Source organism: Diospyros lotus, chromosome 4, assembly GCF_014633365.1.
Source record: "Diospyros lotus cultivar Yz01 chromosome 4, ASM1463336v1, whole genome shotgun sequence".
Taxonomy (NCBI): Eukaryota; Viridiplantae; Streptophyta; class Magnoliopsida; order Ericales; family Ebenaceae; genus Diospyros; species Diospyros lotus.
The window spans coordinates 39267918-39288622 of NC_068341.1; the positions used below are offsets into that span (position 1 = coordinate 39267918).

A 20705-nucleotide genomic window follows, 5' to 3' on the forward strand; every position below is an offset into this window, starting at 1 on the left:
TCACCTATACAAAAATATAGAACCCTTAAGATAAACTATAAAATTCATAATGTTCTTAGTCGAAGACTATATCGTAACAACAAACCTCACTTATTCTTATAGGTACTCGCATTAAGATAGACTTGTGGTAATCAATTTCAAATACTATTATCACATTCGTATTAGTTTAGTGCAGTTTTTTAAAAAAAATATTTTAAATTTAAAAATACAAAAAAAAAATAATAATATTTTGTAAAATATTTTTGTCACATTCACATCCTCACAAACTTTGTCCTTGTAGATAGTTGCATTTGGGGTAGCCAATGAGAAGTCGACAACAAAACAAGTCATTCATCCACGGAGGAGGAGACAATGATGAAGCCATTGACAGGCTTTAAGGAAGGGTGCTGGCATCATCATATCAACCATTGTTTGTATATTAATGTCTCCTTCTCTCAAATTGCTCATTAAAACGTCAACTGAAACTCCAAAAGTGGTCCCCTCTCCGCCATTGTGCTGTTCAATAATACATTGAATTATTGATAGAAATAATATATAAATATTTTTTACAGTATCTTAGGAGGCACCATATTTTAAATTTTAGATTATGAATGTGTTTGTAAGTTATAATATTGTATGTGCAATCATAATATATAATTATATATTATATTCATAAATCTAAGAAATTCATGTAATTCACGTAAATTAATAATTAAATGTGTATTTGGATCTATCAAAAATTAAATCGTAAAGAGAACTATCGATTGATGACAAAATACTTGAAATTTGATTTCTCTCCCTTCACTTCAATCGTAGTGATGGATATACAATAAAATTATAATTATTTTTCTGTGTTAGATGAAGAAGATGATCAAATCCCTTATTTATGATAGTAAAAATAGTCTCCCGTCAAGATTTTTTATGAGTTATTCTCTATATCTTCTAAACTAAATAAAATATATAAAGAATTAATTATCTTATTAAATCTTTTAATTATCTCACCAAATTAGCACAATCATATCTGATATTAGATTTGATTGATTATATTGTAATATATTAAATAATTATTATTGATTTATCCGATAAGATATTTTCTTGGGATTACTGTTCTTACGTAATCTCTCGCCACTTGTACCCTCAATTTTAACAGAGGAGGTAAATCGCAAGTGGAGACTTTGTCTCACTGATGAGATATTTTCTATTAATTATCATGTGAGTCATGAGATAATTCTCACATTATCTAAGGACGCTTTAAGCGATGATTAATACTTGATAATTGTTTGAATTTTTTCTGACTCTTAGTATAGCGATCCATAATTGTTTTTTTGACTAATCGGGTTTACTAACAAATAGCGATAAATTAATTTATCGGTCTTTAATTATATAAAATAAAATAAAATTTAGTAATGATAATATATTAAATTTTAATTAAAAAGAAACAACATGCATGTACTCAATTATTATTTGATTTGGGGAAAGGGAAAGCACAACCTGAGAATCAACAGGATCACACGTAATGGTGGTTTTGTCTTAATTACATTTTCTTTGTTTATACTGATTATTATTAATCCCTAAGCTTGTGATGCTGCTTCATTTTGAGGTCATTGTCATTGGTGATGGATACTAACTTAGATTTAATTTGATTTCAAGTTCCTTCCAAGCCACTTTATACAGCCGGCCGGAAGAGTTGGGTCATTTAAAAATTTGGCTCAATGTTATCTCAACAAGGATTAGCAAAGAGGCTTGGGTTCAACTCTCACCTATAGTTAATTTATCTAATTTATTTAGGTAATAATATTTGCTAATTAAAATATAAATTAAAAATTAAAATATAAAAATTATTTCAGATTTTTTTGTTATTTTTAATGGGTTTGCTAAATTTATTTAATAATATTTCAAAAAGAAATCACGTAATTTCTTATCTAAAATTTTTCAGATAAATTTCTCTCTGCTCTGTCCAGATAAACTTATTTTAGATTTTATGGATAAAAAAAAATGACGCATATGTCATTTAGTGCATTCTAAAAAATTTAGTAAACAGTTTGATAAAAATCTTGAAATGTTTCCTAGTTTTATCTTAATTATTTCATATTTTGGTTTGGAAAGCATTCCAATATTATCTTGATACAATCACATCTTACTCATTTTAAGAAATACTATGTTAGGGGATTAAATTTGACTATTCATGTGGCATTATCTTGACTTATGCAGATTTTTTAGTCTACCTAAATAAAAGTGTAGTTTGTCAAAAATCATGTATAGAGTTGTCAATAGAATGTCCGACCCACGAAATTGACACAAAATTAGTGAGTTTGGGTCGTTATTGGCTTAACTCAATAAGGGTTTATTGGGTTTGGGATAATAGTAGGTGAATTCGAGAAAATATGGAATTGGCCGAGTAACAAGACATAATTTTGATTATTTTTCAAGTTGTATTATGGATGATGGATGTATTCTTGGTTTATGTCTCGACTATTTTGGATTGTTCAGAAGAATCAGAATTAAACTAATCACTTAATTAGTAATTTGTGAGTTACTTTATTTTATTTTTAGTTTTAATATTTTAAATACTATTTAAATTTAAATAAGTATTTAAATAATTTAATAGGTCAGCCTAAATTGTACATGTTAGCCTTAACTAAGTATTTAACATTTTAACATGTTTACCTATTTAGTTAGAATGTCTAGGGTTGAGGGTTTTTGACCCAAGAAATTAGCAAATCAAGTTAGAATTGAGTCTTAATATATCGCAAGTGACTTGATAATGATTTGATCCAAACTCGACTTCATTATCTGGTTTGACACCCTTAGCCATGTTCTTCTAGTGCATTTATCTTGATACTCCTTTATCTCGCTTATTTTAACAAACGCTACCTTAGTTAAAACGTATAAGATTGAGAGTTTTTGACCTAGGAAATTAACACGTCATGTTAGAATTGAGCCTTAATATATTGCGAGTGACCTGATAATGACTTGATCCAAACTCGACTTCATTACGCAATTTGACACCTCTAGCTGTGTATGACATTTATTATATTATTACCGTGTCATTCCTGAATATAGTGATTGACTTGAACGTTGGAAAATCTACTGAGAGATTAGGCCCCACCCTCATTTTATAGGAAGAATAGTCTCAGACTGGAGGGTTGCTACGACTATCTCAAAATTGAAAGTGTAATACCCCGAGAGCCCAGAGAAGTTAGTATATATCGAGGATAGTGTAAGGAAGGAAACAACACCAGCTGGATACCTTTTGAGCTGAATGTTGGCAAAGAACTCCCAAGTTAAGCGTGCTTGATCTGGGGTAATCCAGGGATGGGTGACCCCCTGGGAAGTTCGTGTAGGCCCATCAGGGTAAGTTGTTCTGGTTCTTCCTATCGCTCGAACGGGATGTTACAAATGGTATCAGAGCCGACCCCCAAGCCTCTGAGCGCGGTGGTGGGGCAAACCTCAGCGAGGACGCTGAGTCCCCGAGGGGGGGTGCGTGTAGGCACCTTAGGCGAATCCCACATCGGCCATGCATCGGGGGGAGATCTGGGACCGGTTGTAAGGTCGCATGACGAGGACGTCATGTGCTCAAGGGGGGGAGAATGTAATACCCCGAGAGCCCAGAGAAGTTAGTATATATCGAGGATAGTGTAAGGAAGGAAACAACACCAGCTGGATACCTTTTGAGCTGAATGTTGGCAAAGAACTCCCAAGTTAAGCGTGCTTGATCTGGGGTAATCCAGGGATGGGTGACCCCCTGGGAAGTTCGTGTAGGCCCATCAGGGTAAGTTGTTCTGGTTCTTCCTATCGCTCGAACGGGATGTTACAGAAAGAAACCTAAAAAGAATACAATTATAATACTACAAATCATGTGGAAATTAATCCCAAGACCTTCTTCATAAGTCACGAGTCAATTATTTTGGTGCAACTATTATTTTATCTCATATCATGTTTGAAGATTTTTTTATAATGACCTCTTATATTGATTTTTCAAGATATGCATATCTCTTATTTCCCTCAAGATAAGCATATATTGATCCCTACATATAAGAAAAAAATGACGTCTGTATCCTTTAATGCATTCCAAAGAATTTAACAAATAGTTTGATAAAAATATTGAAATGCTTCCCAACTTTATCTGGATCATTCCATATCTTCGTCCGAAAATCATTCCGGATTTATTTTGATACTCCTTTATCTTGCTTATTTTAACAAACGCTACCTTAATTAAAATGTATAAGATTGAGAGTTTTTGAACCAAGAAGTTATCACATCATGTTAGAATTGAGCCTTAATATATTGCGAGTGACCTGATAATGACTCGATCCAAACCCAACCTCATTATGCAGTTTGACACCTCTAGCCGTGTATGACATTTATTATATTATTACCGTGTCATTCCTGAATATAGTGATTGACTTGAACGTTAGAAAATCTACTGAGAGACTAGGCCCCACCCTTCTTTTATAGGAAGAATAGTTTCAAGCCGGAGAATAGCTATGACTATCTCAAAAGTAAAAGAAACCTAAGAAGAATACAACTATAATACTACAAATCACGTGAAAATTAATCCCAAGACCTTCTTCAAAAGTCATGAGTCAATTATTTTGGTATAACCATTATTTTATCTCATATCATGTTTGAAGTTTTTTTTATCAGTTTGTATTTTAATATTAATATTTTAGATTTTAATTGAAGAAATATATGGTTATTTTACAAAAGGCTCCACTAATTTTTAAGTTATCTGTGAAATTATCATTAATTTGTTTCTAAAATTTTGACTCTTTTACATATAAACCCCAATAATTTAGTTTGATTATCAAATATTAACCTCTAATTCACATTAATTTCATATGAATCTCATATATTAACTCTATCATGGAAGATCAAATTTTAAAATATATAAAAGCCTTTAATTAAATTAGTACCCACGTGGAAACAAATTTAGGGCGCTGACCACTCAATTGCCACCCTGGACGTAAATTATATAGTTTTATTTATTAATTTTAAATCACATTATGCTCACACGCATTGCACTTTCGTTGTGTACAAAAAGGTGGGTTTAAGTCGGCAAAAAAGGGTTGAAAAGTTTGTGAGAAGAAGAATTTTTTTCAAATAAGTCACATGACTACCAAATAATCAAATGATTGACTTGAAATCATTAAATTATGAAGTTCGAGAGATTCTCTATTCCAGGTAACTAACATCGAAATCGAGTGATTTCACTCGAGAATCTCTCATCATACTTTTGTGAGAGTCTCTCGAAAATTTATAAATCGCCCGACATCAATTGTTATGAAATAAAAAGATCTAAATAATAGTATTTAAATATAATTTTTTTATTTTAAATAATTATTATAAGATAAAAACATCATTATTTTTTATTATTAATTATTAAGGTGATAAATTGAGGTAATAAATATTCACCTACATAGTTGTCACACAAGCAGCTTAATTTCAATTTTGGCCTTTTTGGACTGTGATGGCCAAACCAATAGTGATTTTAGACATGGTTGTTGGCTCTCATTGGGCCTTGACCCGCCATTCATTGAGACTTACATTGGCATAAAATTTTTAATAATCCTTATTTATGTTGAACTGAATTTTTATCTAAATTCAACTACTTTAATTATAAAAAAGTTAATTAATAAATTAAAATTATAAAATCTGATAATCCAATTTCAAATCTCACCCCCGAATTTCCTCTTTCCCTCTTTCTTCGTTTGAATCATCTTTTTCCCCCAAAATTTTTACTTAAGTTTCGTTTGCACCGAATTTTTTTTTTGACTTTGCCCCTAAGTGTAAAAACAAGAAAGAAGAATAAGAAAAAAAATAATGAAAAAAGATGAAAAAGTAAATTCAAAGAAAAAGACAAGACTATGGTAGTCATTTTCCTAACAAACGACGAAAGGGACTATCACATGGCTACTATTCTTCCCGAGAAGAAAGACAAGAGGGAAATAGAGAACGGAGACTAATATGATAATAATGTTGATGAATATTTGTCACTTTATCTTATCATATTATAATTAATCAAAAATAAAAATGTAACACTATTAACGATAATTTGAAATTAAAATTAAGCCCAAAGTGAAATACTTCAAGAGGTGGATAAAATTAAAAGATAGAATCTAAATTTGGCAGCTAAAATCACCGACCATCGAATGAGTCATTATATATATAAAATATCTCATTCACATGCCATGGAAGACCACACCACTAGTTTTAATTTAAGGCAACCCAACTTGCCACGAAGGACGCGTCACATCCACATGTATTATTCATGTTATTTGGCTAAGACTGGAGAATTATGCAGCTTATATATATATACATATATATATCATGTCGGCCGCGGCCGCCTACTAGATTTGCATGGGCTTCAAAGCTCTCCAACTCAAAGACAAAAAGATAAAAGGTAACATTGTTTTTAGGGTATAGATTAAGTGATTACATCATAATAAATTAAAGTTTATATTAATAGATTATGGGTTTAATTTATTATCTTGGGAGGTAAAATTTTCATGATTTATCTTTTATACCGAAATCGAGAATACAAGTGATGAGAAACTGTGTAAAAACGATGATTACAAGATGAATGTACTACTAATACTTATAAAAAAAATAACCCACCTAAGTGCATCATCTATATAATAATAGATATTATTAGATTAGGGTATCTGCTTGGATTTGTTGGCGAAATAAGTCAATAATATATATATATATATATATGTGGTTGAATCATGTGATGTGAATAAAAAATTATAAATTAATAGTAAATTATGATGTAATTTAAGAGATTAAAAAGTCTTGGATGTTCTTAATGGATAAACATTAATTATGGCTAGAATTCTTAACAAAAAATCGTGTTAAAGAAATGGGCAGGAACATAATTGTCAATTTGTTATGATGGTTATTTAGACTTCCCTAGCCATAAATTGTGGGTTACTAGCCATGATAATATCACATTGTGATAGACCAACAATAGCTATCTACCAACCATGGAAAATGGTAGAAGGGTTACTAGTAGAGGTAAATGGTTATCATATATAATGACTTATTAAGCAGTGGGCTTATTGTCCATTGGTTGGTTAATTTCTTTGGTATATGTAATTTATGAACTATTGTGTCAAGAATTATCTAATGTGCAATTGAAAAGTTTGTGGGTTCTTGTGGAATTTGGTACTTTTGGGTGAGGGATAAAATAAGACAGAGATAGAAGAAGGTTCTTTCTTGTTTGAGAAAGGTATTACTAATGAAGTGAAGTGGAAATGAATATGATGTAAATGATAGCAATTGTTAAAACGAGTAAGGTAAAATTATATTAAAATGATATTAGAATACTTTTCAGATCAAGATATGAAATTGTTAAGATAAGTCTGTAAAGCATTTTAAGATTTTTATCAAATTATTTGTTAAATTTTGTAAAATGCACTAGAAGAACCCAGATAATAAGTCACGTGACTTCTTTTTCAAGAATTATCAGATAAATTTAACAAACACATTAAAAAGGACAAAAATATGGAATATTTTCTATTTCTTACATTTTTTAGTCTATATCTTGATTAACAAATATTACTTGAGTATAACCCCAATTCAAGCAATTGAAGCCTTTGTTTCTCAGCCCATTTTCTTTTCATGTATATATTTACACATACATGTATATTTGCTAGGTGTAGAACTATTTTTTGTGTTCTCCATCTTTGCCTTGTAATGTCCATTTTCATAGTGAATTCTTCTTCTTTGCTTGTGTTTTTTTCTCCGATTTTGGAGTTTTTCACGTAAATCATTGTGTTGATTGTGTTGTCCATGTATTTTGTTATGTTGTGGATGTGTCTATGGTTCCATTAACCTAATATCAAAGTCTCAAATTTGATCTTTTATTTTCTCCTCTCATTTTCTCTTCCATAATCAGAAACCAACTCTCGTTCCATTCTAGGAGCCAAGCACTCTTTACCTCCGAAAAGTAGTATACCGATGACGCCTTTTGCCTTTACAATTGCCAACACCTTTTGTCTTTGTGGTCATTGATGTTGACAAGAAGTTCACTCTCCTATGTCATCATGTTGCATCTCTGATTTGTTCCTTTACTCTAATGTCAACTTTGAAATATGATATTCTTTTGTTAGACTAGTAAGTTAAGATATGGGTAGTTCTTTCACCAATGGAGTTGGACGATACATTGTTAAGATTTTGCTAAGATGCCTTAGTCATGGAATGATGAAGAAAAACAATGTAAAGATCGCAAAGATTTGTCTTAGATTTATTTGCATTTATTATATCAAATTTTGCAAGATGTTTTGAAGGAGAAAATTGATGCTACATTATGGTTAAAATTGGAATAGTTACATATGGATAAAAGTCTAACCAACAAATTGCATCTAAAGTAACGATTATATTCTTATTGTATGCCAGAAGGTACGGCTATTGATGACTATTTAACAATAAAGAAATTACTTATGATTTAGAGAGATGGAGGCTAAATATGATGAAGAAAATTTATGATTAATTCTATTGTGTTCTTTGTTTGTTTCATATGCAACTTTTAGAGATATTATACTATATAGTTGTGATACTCTTATTTTAGATGAAGTTTATGATATTTTGTTCTCAAAGGAAAAAATTGATAATTAACTAACATGCAATTCAGGGGCTCAAGTAGAGGATTTTTTTCTTAAAAGAAGGACACAAGAGAGAAAATTTGGTGACAAAGGAAAAGGTAGATCAAAATCTAAAAATTGAGATAAAACCTATAACTATTGTAAGAAGAAAGAACACATCAAAAGAAAGTGTTTTAAGTTATAAAAATAAACAAAAATAAGAGACATGAAACTTACTAAAAGAGTAAACCATATAATTCAAGTGAAGGCAACATTGTTAAAGGTACAATGCATCACTTAGTAGTGTTACTACTGTTATTTGTTATCCCACTGTAGCTTAGGGCGTCTACTAAGCCACTATATCTTAGCTTAATCCATCACTAAGATCATGCCATTATCGCTACTCGATCTTTCTTTGTTGTTCATTATTGAGATTAACTCTTTGTGATTTTGTTGGAAGATGGGGAGAGTTATTGATGATCAAAACATCTTTTTCTTATTTGAAATTTGTAATATTCTGCATCGAACGATATGAATGACCAGATCAACTTACCCTGATAGGCCTACACGAATTTTTCAGGAATCATCCATCCTTGAGCTACTTTAACTCAAGCACACTTAATTCAGGAGTTTTTTATTCACATTCAGCCCAAAAAATATTTAGCTGGTGTTGTTTCTTTTTTCTTATTATCATCGATATATATACTAACTTCTCTAGAGTCCTTTCTTAGACTTGATTTTGGGCTCTCGAGATATTACAAAATTCATGTCAAGGTGGAGATTTACTATACATTAGGTGTGACCCAAATTTAGGTAGTTGAGGGCAGTTGCAACCTCTTTTTCTCAGTGTATTTTTTTTTTCATGTGTGTATATATATATATATACATACATGTATATTTGCTAGGTGTAGCACTGGTTTTTGTAGCTGCCATCTCTATCTTGTAACCTTTATTTTCATTGTGAAATTTTTTTCTCTTCCCGTTTAATTAGTGTCTGTTAACTGAGATATTGATCGAAAAAGTGAGATATAGAAAATATTCCAGACAAAAGTATTTTCATATTTTTCATTGTATTTGTTAAATTTATCTGAAGACCTTTATAAAAAAAATCACGTAACTTTTTATTTAAAATTTTTCAGATAAACTTACCTCTTCTACTGTTAAAATAAATTTATGTTAGACTTTACGAATAAGAAAAATAACATATATATTCTCTAGTGTATTTTAAAAAATTTAACAAATAATTTGTTAAAAATTTTAAAATAATTTTTAAATTTATCTTAACTATTTCATATTTTAATCTGTAAAGTATTTTAATCTTATCTTAATATAGATATATTTTAATCGTTTTAACAAATTTAAGCTTAATAAATTTTACTTGCAACTAAAGTGATCCTTCCAATACCTCGAACCAATGCCACTAGGTTGAGAAGAACGAGAGGGTATTGTTAAGACGTCATTATTATAATATTGTTGTTGAGAAATTGAATTGAATGGGATTGAATGCATGATTGGCTAAACTTACTTTCTTCCCCCTGAGATCCGACGGTGGAAAATCGAAGAATTTGCAATTGAATTCGTTTCGTGACTTTCGTCCATGATCCGTCTGGTCTACAAGCAATCCGCTGTTGCTGCATCGTCATCCTCACAGTAGCTTTTCCAACTGAGGTGAGCGGAAACCATGCGCAATCTCGTCTCCAATATATATATATATATATACGCTTTGAACTTTCTCGGCAGCCAAACAGAAGGCCGAGAAACTGACCACTCCGCCAACGCTGACCACATGAAAACGCAGCCACGCGAGGTTTGTTTTTTAACTTTCAGAGACAGCTTTTTCCGTCATTTTCCGCTTTCACGGCCAGATCTGAAACGAACCGCTATCGAGAAGTAAGTATTAGCATTGCTTTCCGTTGGGACCCGCACTATTGTGAATGCAACAACTTCGCTTTCAAGCTTAATCTCTCTCTCTCTCTCTCTCTCTTAGATTTTCTTTGCGAGAATTTTCGAGTAGTTGAAGCATAACGCCAGTAAAAGTTGTTCTCCTCTGCTTCTTCTTTATTCTCTCTCTCAAGTGGATGTTTATGCAGAATGGAGAGAGCTTTTGACTCATAAATGGGGGCTTGTGTTTCAGTTCGTAAAGAATCTTCGGATTCGAGCAAGAAGCAGTTCAGACTATCGGTCGTCTCTAAGACTGATAAGCTTGTGATTCCGTCGCCTGTCGACGACAAGGCCGTCTTCCACGCTGGCGGTCCGATCTCCGGTCTCAAGTCCCAGTGGTCACCGTCTCGTCCGGTGACTACTCTTCGTGATTTTGGTATGATCTTGATCTTACTATTTGGATAGATTTTCAAAGATTTATACTGGATTTTATGTAGTTTTCTAATCCTATTATTTCACCGATCGTCTTCGTCTTCTGTGCTGGCGTCTGGTGATCTGTTCCGAAAAATTCAAAAAAAAAAAAAGAAGAAAATTATGCGAAAACGACTCGATTTAAAGAAATAATAAAAATTAGCTTCTCTGATTCTAAAAATGGCTATTGTACAGAAATACAAATTGTGGCAAATAACGGTTGCGTAATTTCCATAATTTCACTTCTAAAGCCAGCGATGAACTGTAAGTCTACAACCAAGCAGGCCTGATTTTTCTATGTTCAATAAACAGAGGTAAAAACTCTATTTTTTTGGGATTTCCACAAGACCAAAACGTACATGCATACATATAAAAAAAATGGCTCGGAAATGGAATAATTTCTGCCATAAAGCTCTGAAGTTTGGCGTTAAATCCGTTTTCTTCATATCACACGCAACACGCGCGTGGATCATAAAATTTCGCATTTCTTTAGTTCATTTTCGCTGGAAGCAATTGGCGCTTTACGTTTCATTTGGCTTCTTAGATGAAGAAGCGTGATATTTACTTTTGGTAGCTGGCCTTCTCGGATTCCAAAATTTTCACATTCCCTCTCATTCATTTATTTATCAATTAAGTTAATCCAAAGGATCAAATTCTCTTTGTCGTTATATGATCTGATTGATGCGGGAATATATGTTCTTTTCCTTGTTTTTCTTTCGAAGATAGAACTGTAATCTGTAGCAGTTGGATTGCATGTTTTTGGATATTATAGCATATGGACAAGCTTGTGGACAATGAGTTCGAGTACCCAGATCGGCAACTGCATTTGGAGGGTAGAGTAGTGGTACTAGTTCCTGAGGTCTTGTCCTATCTGAGTGTTTTTCCTTTTTTTCACAAATTAAAAACACACACACACAGCAGAAGGGTTGGAAAACTTCAACCCGCGTAGTCCCTCTACCTAAGGTTCAAAGTTCAAAGTTTTCATTTATCAGTTAACTATTTGGGATTATTTCTTCCCCAAATCCAAGTTAAGAGGGTGGGTAAAAGCCAGAGGGCTTTAGATGGAAAATTACATTCAGACTTTTTTTTTTTACAAATATTATATACAGAAAGCGCTATGATTATAAACACTGTACCGACTTTTTTGTTTTTTTTTTCTGTTTTTGTGAACAAGAGGGATGTAATATAACATTACCTTTTCAAAAGATTTTCACTGAAAACGGGCTAGGGCTCTGATAAAGCCTGCTGAGAAGTGGCATGATCCAATAGTGTTGAAATGATATAAGAGTGGAAATGGCACACCCAGTGCCCCACTTAGATAAAAGAGAACATTAAATGGTCCTGGTTACGTCAGTGCTGGTAGGTGTACTATTTTATTATGGGGGACAATTTTTCAGCTCAATATAGTGCACACGTCTATCTCCTCTGGGAACAGCTTACCTGCCGTATCGGACGAATGGCTTATTTATGATACTGTTGGAGTCTTTGATTTATCTACATATCGTATGGGGCCAAAGATTTTTATCACTATTAAATTGGGCGGTAACAACTCCATAGATTCACACTGGTACACTTTCTGAGTGAAACTCTTTTAGGACAGAACAGAGGTAAATGGAACATACACTCGCGTAGAAAACAAATCATAAAAAAATTTGGAGTAAAAGCGTAAGACTGAGGAAGGTGAAATCATGCAGTGGCACGCTTTCCCAGAACGTATAGTCAATGCTATACGGAATCCTATGCTATGTCTGTATGGTCCTAGTGGGACTCCATATTTTTGTCTGACCATAAAAGTGAAGAGAAGTTTAAATAACTGAAGTTTCATAAATTCATTTATTGTTAAACTTTTGATTGGCTAGTTAACATTTGAATTAACGTCATGTCTCTCGATGAGACGTGCCTTTACAAAAAGAACTGCTTCTTTTGATCTCCAAATTCTGTAAATGGAGGACTCTAACGACATGATGTACATGGTCCATCCGATTCATGCAGAAACTTTGCTTGATCTTCTATCTTGACAGAAAATTCTCCTATTTTTCTTCAATTTTTGCTATTTCTCTCCTATTTTTTCTCTATATTATATAATCGTATTTTTACTCGGGCTTCTGCGGCAGCAGCCTTTGGGGATCATCCAACAGGACTATTTTTTTTTGCTTGTATTAATAAACAATGTTTTTTTTTTTTCCGGTAAATTTTAAAGAGTTGAGTAGTCTGTCAACTCTTTTATGTTACTACTATTTTATTTTTTTAGTAGGTTCAAGTCAAGAAATGATTTCTTTAAGTTGTGTTTTGAAGGCAGTCTTGGGGTAGTGATTAAGTTGTTTGAATATTAGTCTTGGTGCAATGGTAAGGTTGTTCTTAAGTTTATTAGAGGTGATAAGTTCAAATCAAGAAATAACTTGTGGTTGGGGCATTGGCATCTTTTATTCTCAAATTAAGTATTATCCCTTAAGCTTTGTAATGGTAAGATTACTTTTGCTCCATTGTGATTTGGAGGTCATAGGTTTAAGTTAACAAACAACTCATTTAGTTGTGTTTTAAGGAACAATTTCTTTGGTCATTTAATATGCAGTTGATTATTATTGTTGAATCTGATATGTGTGTTATTGTAATTTATGCACTAATTGTTTTAACAAGTAGAATATCAGAGAAACAACATCCATGCGCGTGCCATTCCTTCTAGGCTGTGCATAACTGGAGTTGATTCTTGAAGGTCTCATATGCTGTCATTCTTTTGCAACAACTCATCTCTTTACCACTTGCGCCCCCTTTTGTTCCTCTCCTGTTGCACCCCATGTTTCATGCTCACCTTTGCTAAACAAGCTTCTACAGTCCTACCTATTTCTAATCATCTTCTATCCTCAAGTGGCTCAAAGCCTCAAATATCTTTCTCATGATTAGGGTTCTTGACAATGAGATCCAACCCAAAAACAGTTGCTTTAGTGATTGTCTAACCCCTTTACAACCCAGGATTACTGAATACACACCCTGTGACACTACGCAATGGCAAAACTGCTGGTTTATGTCTCTTTGTTGGTGGAACTTTGTTTGACGAAATCACTAGTCTGTTGTATATATGGAGTCAATAGGGCGAAATCTACCCACTTCATATTGAAATCTCATCCTAGTATTGAATGGTGATTGACTGCAAAATACACATTTTCCGCTGTTTTTCTGGGTCATACAGGAGTTGATTGAATGTAAGTTCGGGTTTTTTGTTTTTTCTTCCAGTTCAATATAGTTTCTTTTCCTTTTCCTTCATGGGTAAAGCTTTCTACCTAAATTGTGAGATGTCTATTCGACACAATTCTTGCTAATACTAATTTGAAGCCTGAAGTAACTGGTCCTATTTTTGGATTATCTAAATCTTAGAGCATGCTGAAATGTGCAGCCCATTTTTTTTGTGTTATCCGGAAATGGAATATAGTCAGGGAAATCCACAGAATTGTTGTTGCAAAATACAGCAGATGGATTTGGGTCCATTGTTCTTGGAAGGCAATTAAGAAAATCTGGCGCATGTTAATTGTATTTGTAGTTTATTACTTAGCATAAAATAGTTTCAATGAAAGTAAGCAAAACATAAGGAAATTTTTCATTTGAGGCATTGATCAAGGCTGGTGTATATCTGAGGAGGAGTTGACCAAAATATCCTTCCATATCTGACTCCATTTTATCAATGATCTTCAGGTACTTATTGTCAACCGTCTAAAGCCTGAATTTCATGGATGTCTTGTTTATTTGCAGGTAGTAAAGAAGAGGCATTTTTTGATTCTCGACCCTGGCTAGATTCAGACACCGAAGATGATTTCTTGAGCGTTAATGGCGGTAAGAACCCAGTAGACTGCTGTCCTTTGCACTCCTATGTTCTCTTGGCACGAACATGCTACAAGCAATGAAGTTTTCATAACTATTTCTCTGACTCAGTGTCATATGATCACAAGAATTATCTAAAAACAGCTAAAACAGGCCAATAAATTTCAAAAGTAGTTTTCTTGTTGGATGCCAGTACTGTACAATTACCAAAGATAGGGAAACCTGAAGATGCAAAATCTTTTTCTTTCCTTTCTTCAACAGCTGTGTTAGCACAATTGTTTTGGTATCTTAACATTGCCTTAAGATTTAATGTGTCCTAATGCAGATTTTACCCCATCTCGTGGTAGTACTCCAATCCACCCAAGCTTATTATCAGTGGGGATCCCACGGGGGCCCATTACAGACCTTTTGAATGAGAAAACACCCGGTACCATAGCAGAATCATCCCCAGGAGAGAAAAAAAAGAGATTGGCTGAACTTTTCCAGGAGAGCTTAGGACGCGACCAAGATTTTGATTTCCAGAACACATCAGCATCAGCTAACCAAAACGGTATGAATGGAGATATTGAAAATAGGAGTACTATACGCAGCATACTGCCAAGATCCAGAGATGGTACCCCTTTTGTCTCCGGGACCAACTCTATGTGCAGCAGTGAAAGAACTCCCAATGATGATAGCAGCAGCAGACCGGAGGAGGAGAAGTCGACGAAGTCTGTCCACTGCTGTCTCCCAAGGATGCTCTCGAGTCGCATCGCCCGGGAAAGGAAGGAAAGGATGAGCCCTGCCCCTGCCCCTAGCACCGGGTAAGTTACCTCAACGCTAAAGAGATCAGTGCCTAGCACCAGTAAGGTTTTTTGTACTCGCAACGACCTCAACGCCAATCTCCCTCCCTCCCTCCCTCCCTTCTTCTGAGAGTAGAAGAAGCTGTAGTTATGTATGCATGTGCAGTTCCATATTTAATCAAAAGTTGATCAATAAAAGTAGGGATAATACTTAAACTGCATTGACCTTTCTTTGGGTTGCCCTTTTCTGGCTAATTAAAACGTACGGTTAAAAGAGGGAGCGGTTATGTCGCTCTTGGCCAGGGTGTGGTTTGAGTGAATATAAATTTATGTATTTGTATTCAACTTTTTTTTACTTAATTTTTCACATAGCATGCATATTGAAAATAAGAATAATTTGTTATGACTTAATCCACTTGATATATATATATATATATATATATACTCATGAATTCAAAAATCACCACCAAATAGTATTTTTGAGGAAACACTCATATTTATATGAAAGAGATATGTTATAAAACTCAAGAAAAGTAAAGCATGGGAGTGATGGTAGATTAAGAAATTTTTTTATATTTTCATTTTTTGATCTTTCGAAAATCACTTCAAAAAAGAGCAATAAATTAACTTTATATAGAAAGAGAGAATACAAAGGGGAGAGATCGTTAAACAATGACCCAATATAGAGAAAAAGAAAGATTATTGGCGATGGCATAATAGAGAAAAGAGAACGAGATAGACGAGAGAGAGAAATAAAGCAAGATGATAGAGAAAAAAGAAAAAAATATCCTAACTATAAAGGTAAATGGTATTTCGTTTATTGACTTTAAGGAGGCCAATGTCATTTTTAAAAATATAAGGGTGATTGGTGTAATTTAGACAATTTTCAAATGTTTGTAAAATTTATCTAAAATATTTTTTAGAATTCTTATTTATTATAAGGGTTAATTACCAAAAATAATCCTCTATTTTTTTCAAAATTTAATTTTTTTTAAAATGTTTAATTAGTTTATATTGTTATCTTTTTTTAAAATAATTCATTAAGATAGTATTTATTGACCAAGATATAAACCATGAAAGATAAGATATGGACAAGATTTTAGACTTTTATCTTTTTTAATGTGTTTGTTAAATTACCTGACAACTATTAAAAAGAAGACACGTGACTTTTTATCTCTCCAGATAAGCATATCTTGGATCTTATAGATAAAAAAAAATGACGCATATGTCATTTAGTATATTCTAAAAAATTTAATAAACAATTTGATAAAAATCTTAGAATATTTCACAATTTTATCTTCACTATTCCATATATTGGTCTAGAAAATATTTCAACCTTATCTTACTTATTTTAATAAACGTTACCTAAGAATATAACAATTTGAAATGTTATGTTTTTTCACTATACCGAAGGTATAAAATTTTTTATTTGCATCACCCAAATGTTTAATTTGATCCGTCATGTTTAGCAAGTAAAAGATTTAGAGGGAAATGATATAGCATTTTAAACCACCTCATTTGATCAATTAATCTCTTTTAAAATTTTGTCATTTAATTAAGAATAACATGTCAACAATTAAGATTTATTTTAATGATAAATTAATAACATTACATATTTGATACAAATTAAAGGTCTAGACTTAGTATTGCAAAAATAAAAATCTGATACATAAATTATAAATATAGTAAAATATGAATATTTTTAGTGATTAACCCTTGGCCAAATTGGTTCGTATTCTTTGGCTTAAGAGGGTTAAAAGTAATTCCTGCACTTTTAAAAGGGTTAGATAATCCCTTTTGCTTTTAAACATTAGTTGAATAATTGTTAAAGTATAAAAACAATGACTCTAACAATTAAAATTGAACTCAAATTCGAGCTCGTATCGAATTCTCAATCGCAATCATATCTCGTTTTCTACTTTTAAACATTAGTTGAATAATTGTTAAAGTATAAAAATAATGATTCTAACAACCAAAATTGAATCTGTTGACGTTTTGAATCGTCGACAGAGATTTGTTAATCCGCACTTGTATGGTAGATCCGAGAGGTGAACAATGAGGTATTCGGTCTGGTTTGTCGAGTCGACCACCACCCGTCCCTACAAGATACTCCGACGCTCCAATTAGTGAATGAGTAAGCAAATATGTTGGGTGTTTTTTAGGTTTTTTTGTAAAGAGTACGTACCGTGGCCCTTAAGAGGACTTGTTGATATATATATCAACAAAAAGCTTTCTTGTCTGTTCTGTACGTGTAGATGTGATGGGATGGAATAGCCGCAGGGGTGTCCCTGTCGCGACGAGACCCTTATTAATGAGGATAGGATCTCCCATTAATGCGGATGGAATCTGTCATTAATGAGAATAGGATCTGAGGGGGATGCTTGAAAATCCAGTTACGACTGTAATGATGTTGTTGCTAGAAGGCTAGGATGGGACTGGCATGGGCCGGTGAGATGGGCCGAGAGAATGGGCCCAAGGGGCCCAATCAGGGCGGCCCTTGGCTTGCCGGTATGCTGCAACACGTGCCTCTTTTGTGATGCGAGCTTACGAACTAAGCCGACGAGCTATGAAAGTCATTGGGAACTCGCGCCTAGAGTGTAGCTGGGGGCCGTTTGAATATGCCAAAGAGTTAAAGGTGCTACCGGGAGCTCTCTTGCCCCGATGTTTGACCCCGAGCTTCAGCATTGTCGAGCTCGCTTTAACGAGCTCAGTTTGATCTATTGGGCCTCGGACGTTTGGGTCGAATCATCATGTTAAGTTCGGCCTACACAGAGTAAAGCGAGAAATACCCATAACAGAACTCAACTTCGAGCTTGATTATAATCTCATGATTGCACTTAAAAGAGTTATTCAAAATTGAAGAATTCCATTTTGCCCAAATCGAATACAAGAGCACTAGCAAGAGAGTATGTGTAATGCGATTGGAGTTTAAATTTTGGTATAATTAATGAATTATGGTTTTGAATTAACAAAACTATTTCATTTGAAAACTTGACATTCATTTTACATTATTTTTCATTAAGTTTTAATTATGCTTTGTTACTCTTAAAAATTTTCTATTAATATTTTAATTAAAATTTTGAGATTAAATTACAATAAGATTAAGAATTTAATAATTGTTATGAAATAAATTAAAATACAAAAATTAATTTTATTGTAAAATATGCAATTCATGAACAAATAATGTTATTTAGTATTTCGCTTACGTTCCAACAACTGCCGGGCCAACCCGATTCTGTTTTCTAACATGGGCCGGGCTTAAACACTGCTGAGAGAGTTCTGAGAGAGAGAGAGAGAGGAGCCATCGATCTTCGTCACTGGCCACGCGCCGATCTTATGCAGTGCGAAGCGAAGATCGAACACTCCGTACAGGTCGAGACGACTCATCCTGTAATCCAGTAAGAACACTGATTGCTCTCTTTGATCCGAATTCTCTTGATTACCTTTGTTTTTGCTATGTTCATCATTGTGCTTCCGTCGAAGTCTCACATCATCACCAGCGGTCCAGCACGGCACCTGTTGTTGGGATGAACCCCGAGCAAATATTCGATACTCTTTCACGTATCTACTGTAGATTTCTTTCAGTTTTGTCGAATTTTATTCTTGTTCCTTTTGTTTATTGAGTTTTTTTTTTTTTTCGCCCAAATTGAGTTCTGTTCGAGTTGCTGAAATTTTTTGTGTAGATGTATGTTTTCTTTGAAATTGGATTTCGAATCCCGTGGTTATATTATCTTATTCAAAGTGGTGATTTTCCTTTTTCCTGGAAATTTTGTGGCATACTTCGGGGGTTTTAGGGAGTTGGTCTTAAAAGCACAACCCCAAAAGCTAGGGTTTGGCTGCATCATTTCGGTTCAGTGAGCAATCTCGGAGGCCGTCTATTACAAGAATTCACTGCATCTTTTGAGGTTTGGGTTGTTTTGAGGATTGAAGCGTGGCTGTTTGGATACAGGGATGTCAGGGAACAACAGTAACGCGCCAAAGAATATTGGGGTCTCGTCATCCTTTGGTAATGTGGGGAATTCTTCAAATCTGCCAGCAAATCCAACTGCTCATCTTCAATCACAGTCCCAACCTCAACAACAAATGGGTTCTGGTTTTCCTAGTCAATTTCAGCTGTCTCAGCTCTCTGTAGCTCAAGCCCAGGCGCTTGCCCATGCACATTCAAAGGTTCAAGCTCAAGCGGCACATGCCCAATTCCAAGCACAATTACACGCTCAGGGATGGCCGTTAATCAGTCCCACACTGCTGGGATTGGGAATCTGGCTTCTTCTTCACCGTTGGTTAATACACCAGGTAATGCAAGTCTAAGACGTGCACCTCAGAAGCCACCAATGCGGCCCCTGGCTTGTCACCTGCTAACACAATCTCTCCCTTGAGAAATATGGAGCTTGCTGCTGCTGCTCGTAGAAAGAAGCTGAAGCTCCCTGAGAAGCATTTACAGGAGAGAGTAGCTGCAATTTTACCTGAATCTGCTCTTTATACTCAGCTTCTCGAGTTTGAGTCTCGTGTGGATGCTGCTTTGACAAGAAAGAAAATTGACATCCAGGAGGCCATTAAAAATCCTCCCTCTATTCAGAAAACGCTTCGGATCTATGTGTTCAACACTTTTGCCAATCAGACTCAAACAATTCCTAAGAAGCCAAATGCTGAGCCCCCTTCTTGGACCCTTAAGATAGTTGGAAGGATCTTGGAAGAAGGAATGGATCCTGATCATGCTGCGATGATGCAGAGATCGAGTTCCTTGTACCCAAAGTTCTCAGCATTCTTCAAAAGAGTCACCATTTCCTTAGATCAGAGACTATACCCGGAAAACCATATTATTATGTGGGACAGTGCCCGATCACCAGCACCTCAAGAGGGCTTTGAAGTAAAGAGGAAAGGGGATAAAGAATTTGTGGCCAACATACGGTTAGAAATGAATTATATGCCTGAGAAGTTTAAGCTTTCACCAGCATTAATGGAAGTTCTTGGTATTGAGGTTGATACTCGTCCTAGAATTATAGCTGCTATTTGGCACTATGTAAAGGCTAGAAAATTGCAGAATCCAAATGACCCTTCTTATTTTATTTGTGACCCCCCACTCCAGAAAGTATTTGGTGAGGACAAGATGAAATTCACTATGGTTTCACAGAAGAAATCACATCATTTGTCTCCTCCACAGCCTATACATTTGGAGCATAGGATCAAGCTTTCA

The 20705-nt window shown here is 34.1% G+C and overlaps 2 protein-coding genes and 1 pseudogene across 6 annotated transcripts in view; all 3 read left to right on the forward strand.

Moving 5' to 3' along the window:
* The first annotated feature begins 10239 nt into the window (after nucleotides 1–10239).
* The window catches only part of LOC127799021 (uncharacterized protein At3g27210-like), a 48384-nt gene continuing 37918 nt past the window's right edge, over nucleotides 10240–20705 (forward strand). The window contains exons 1-4 of one of the 5 annotated variants that reach the window (XM_052332715.1): nucleotides 10240–10371; nucleotides 10655–10881; nucleotides 14661–14741; nucleotides 15055–15732. In XM_052332715.1, coding sequence (XP_052188675.1) covers nucleotides 10680–10881; nucleotides 14661–14741; nucleotides 15055–15536 — 765 coding nt within the window. In that variant the 5' untranslated portion in view covers nucleotides 10240–10371; nucleotides 10655–10679 and the 3' untranslated portion in view covers nucleotides 15537–15732. The other 4 variants (XM_052332713.1, XM_052332707.1, XM_052332711.1 and 1 more) reach the window with 4 other exon arrangements.
* LOC127799084 (SWI/SNF complex component SNF12 homolog) overlaps nucleotides 18764–20705 on the forward strand; it is a 13244-nt pseudogene continuing 11302 nt past the window's right edge.
* The window catches only part of LOC127799019 (SWI/SNF complex component SNF12 homolog), a 47830-nt gene continuing 45899 nt past the window's right edge, over nucleotides 18775–20705 (forward strand). Inside the window, exon 1 of the mRNA XM_052332705.1 lies at nucleotides 18775–18909. The gene's annotated coding sequence lies outside the window, so the exon portion shown is untranslated. The remainder of the gene's footprint in view (nucleotides 18910–20705) is intronic.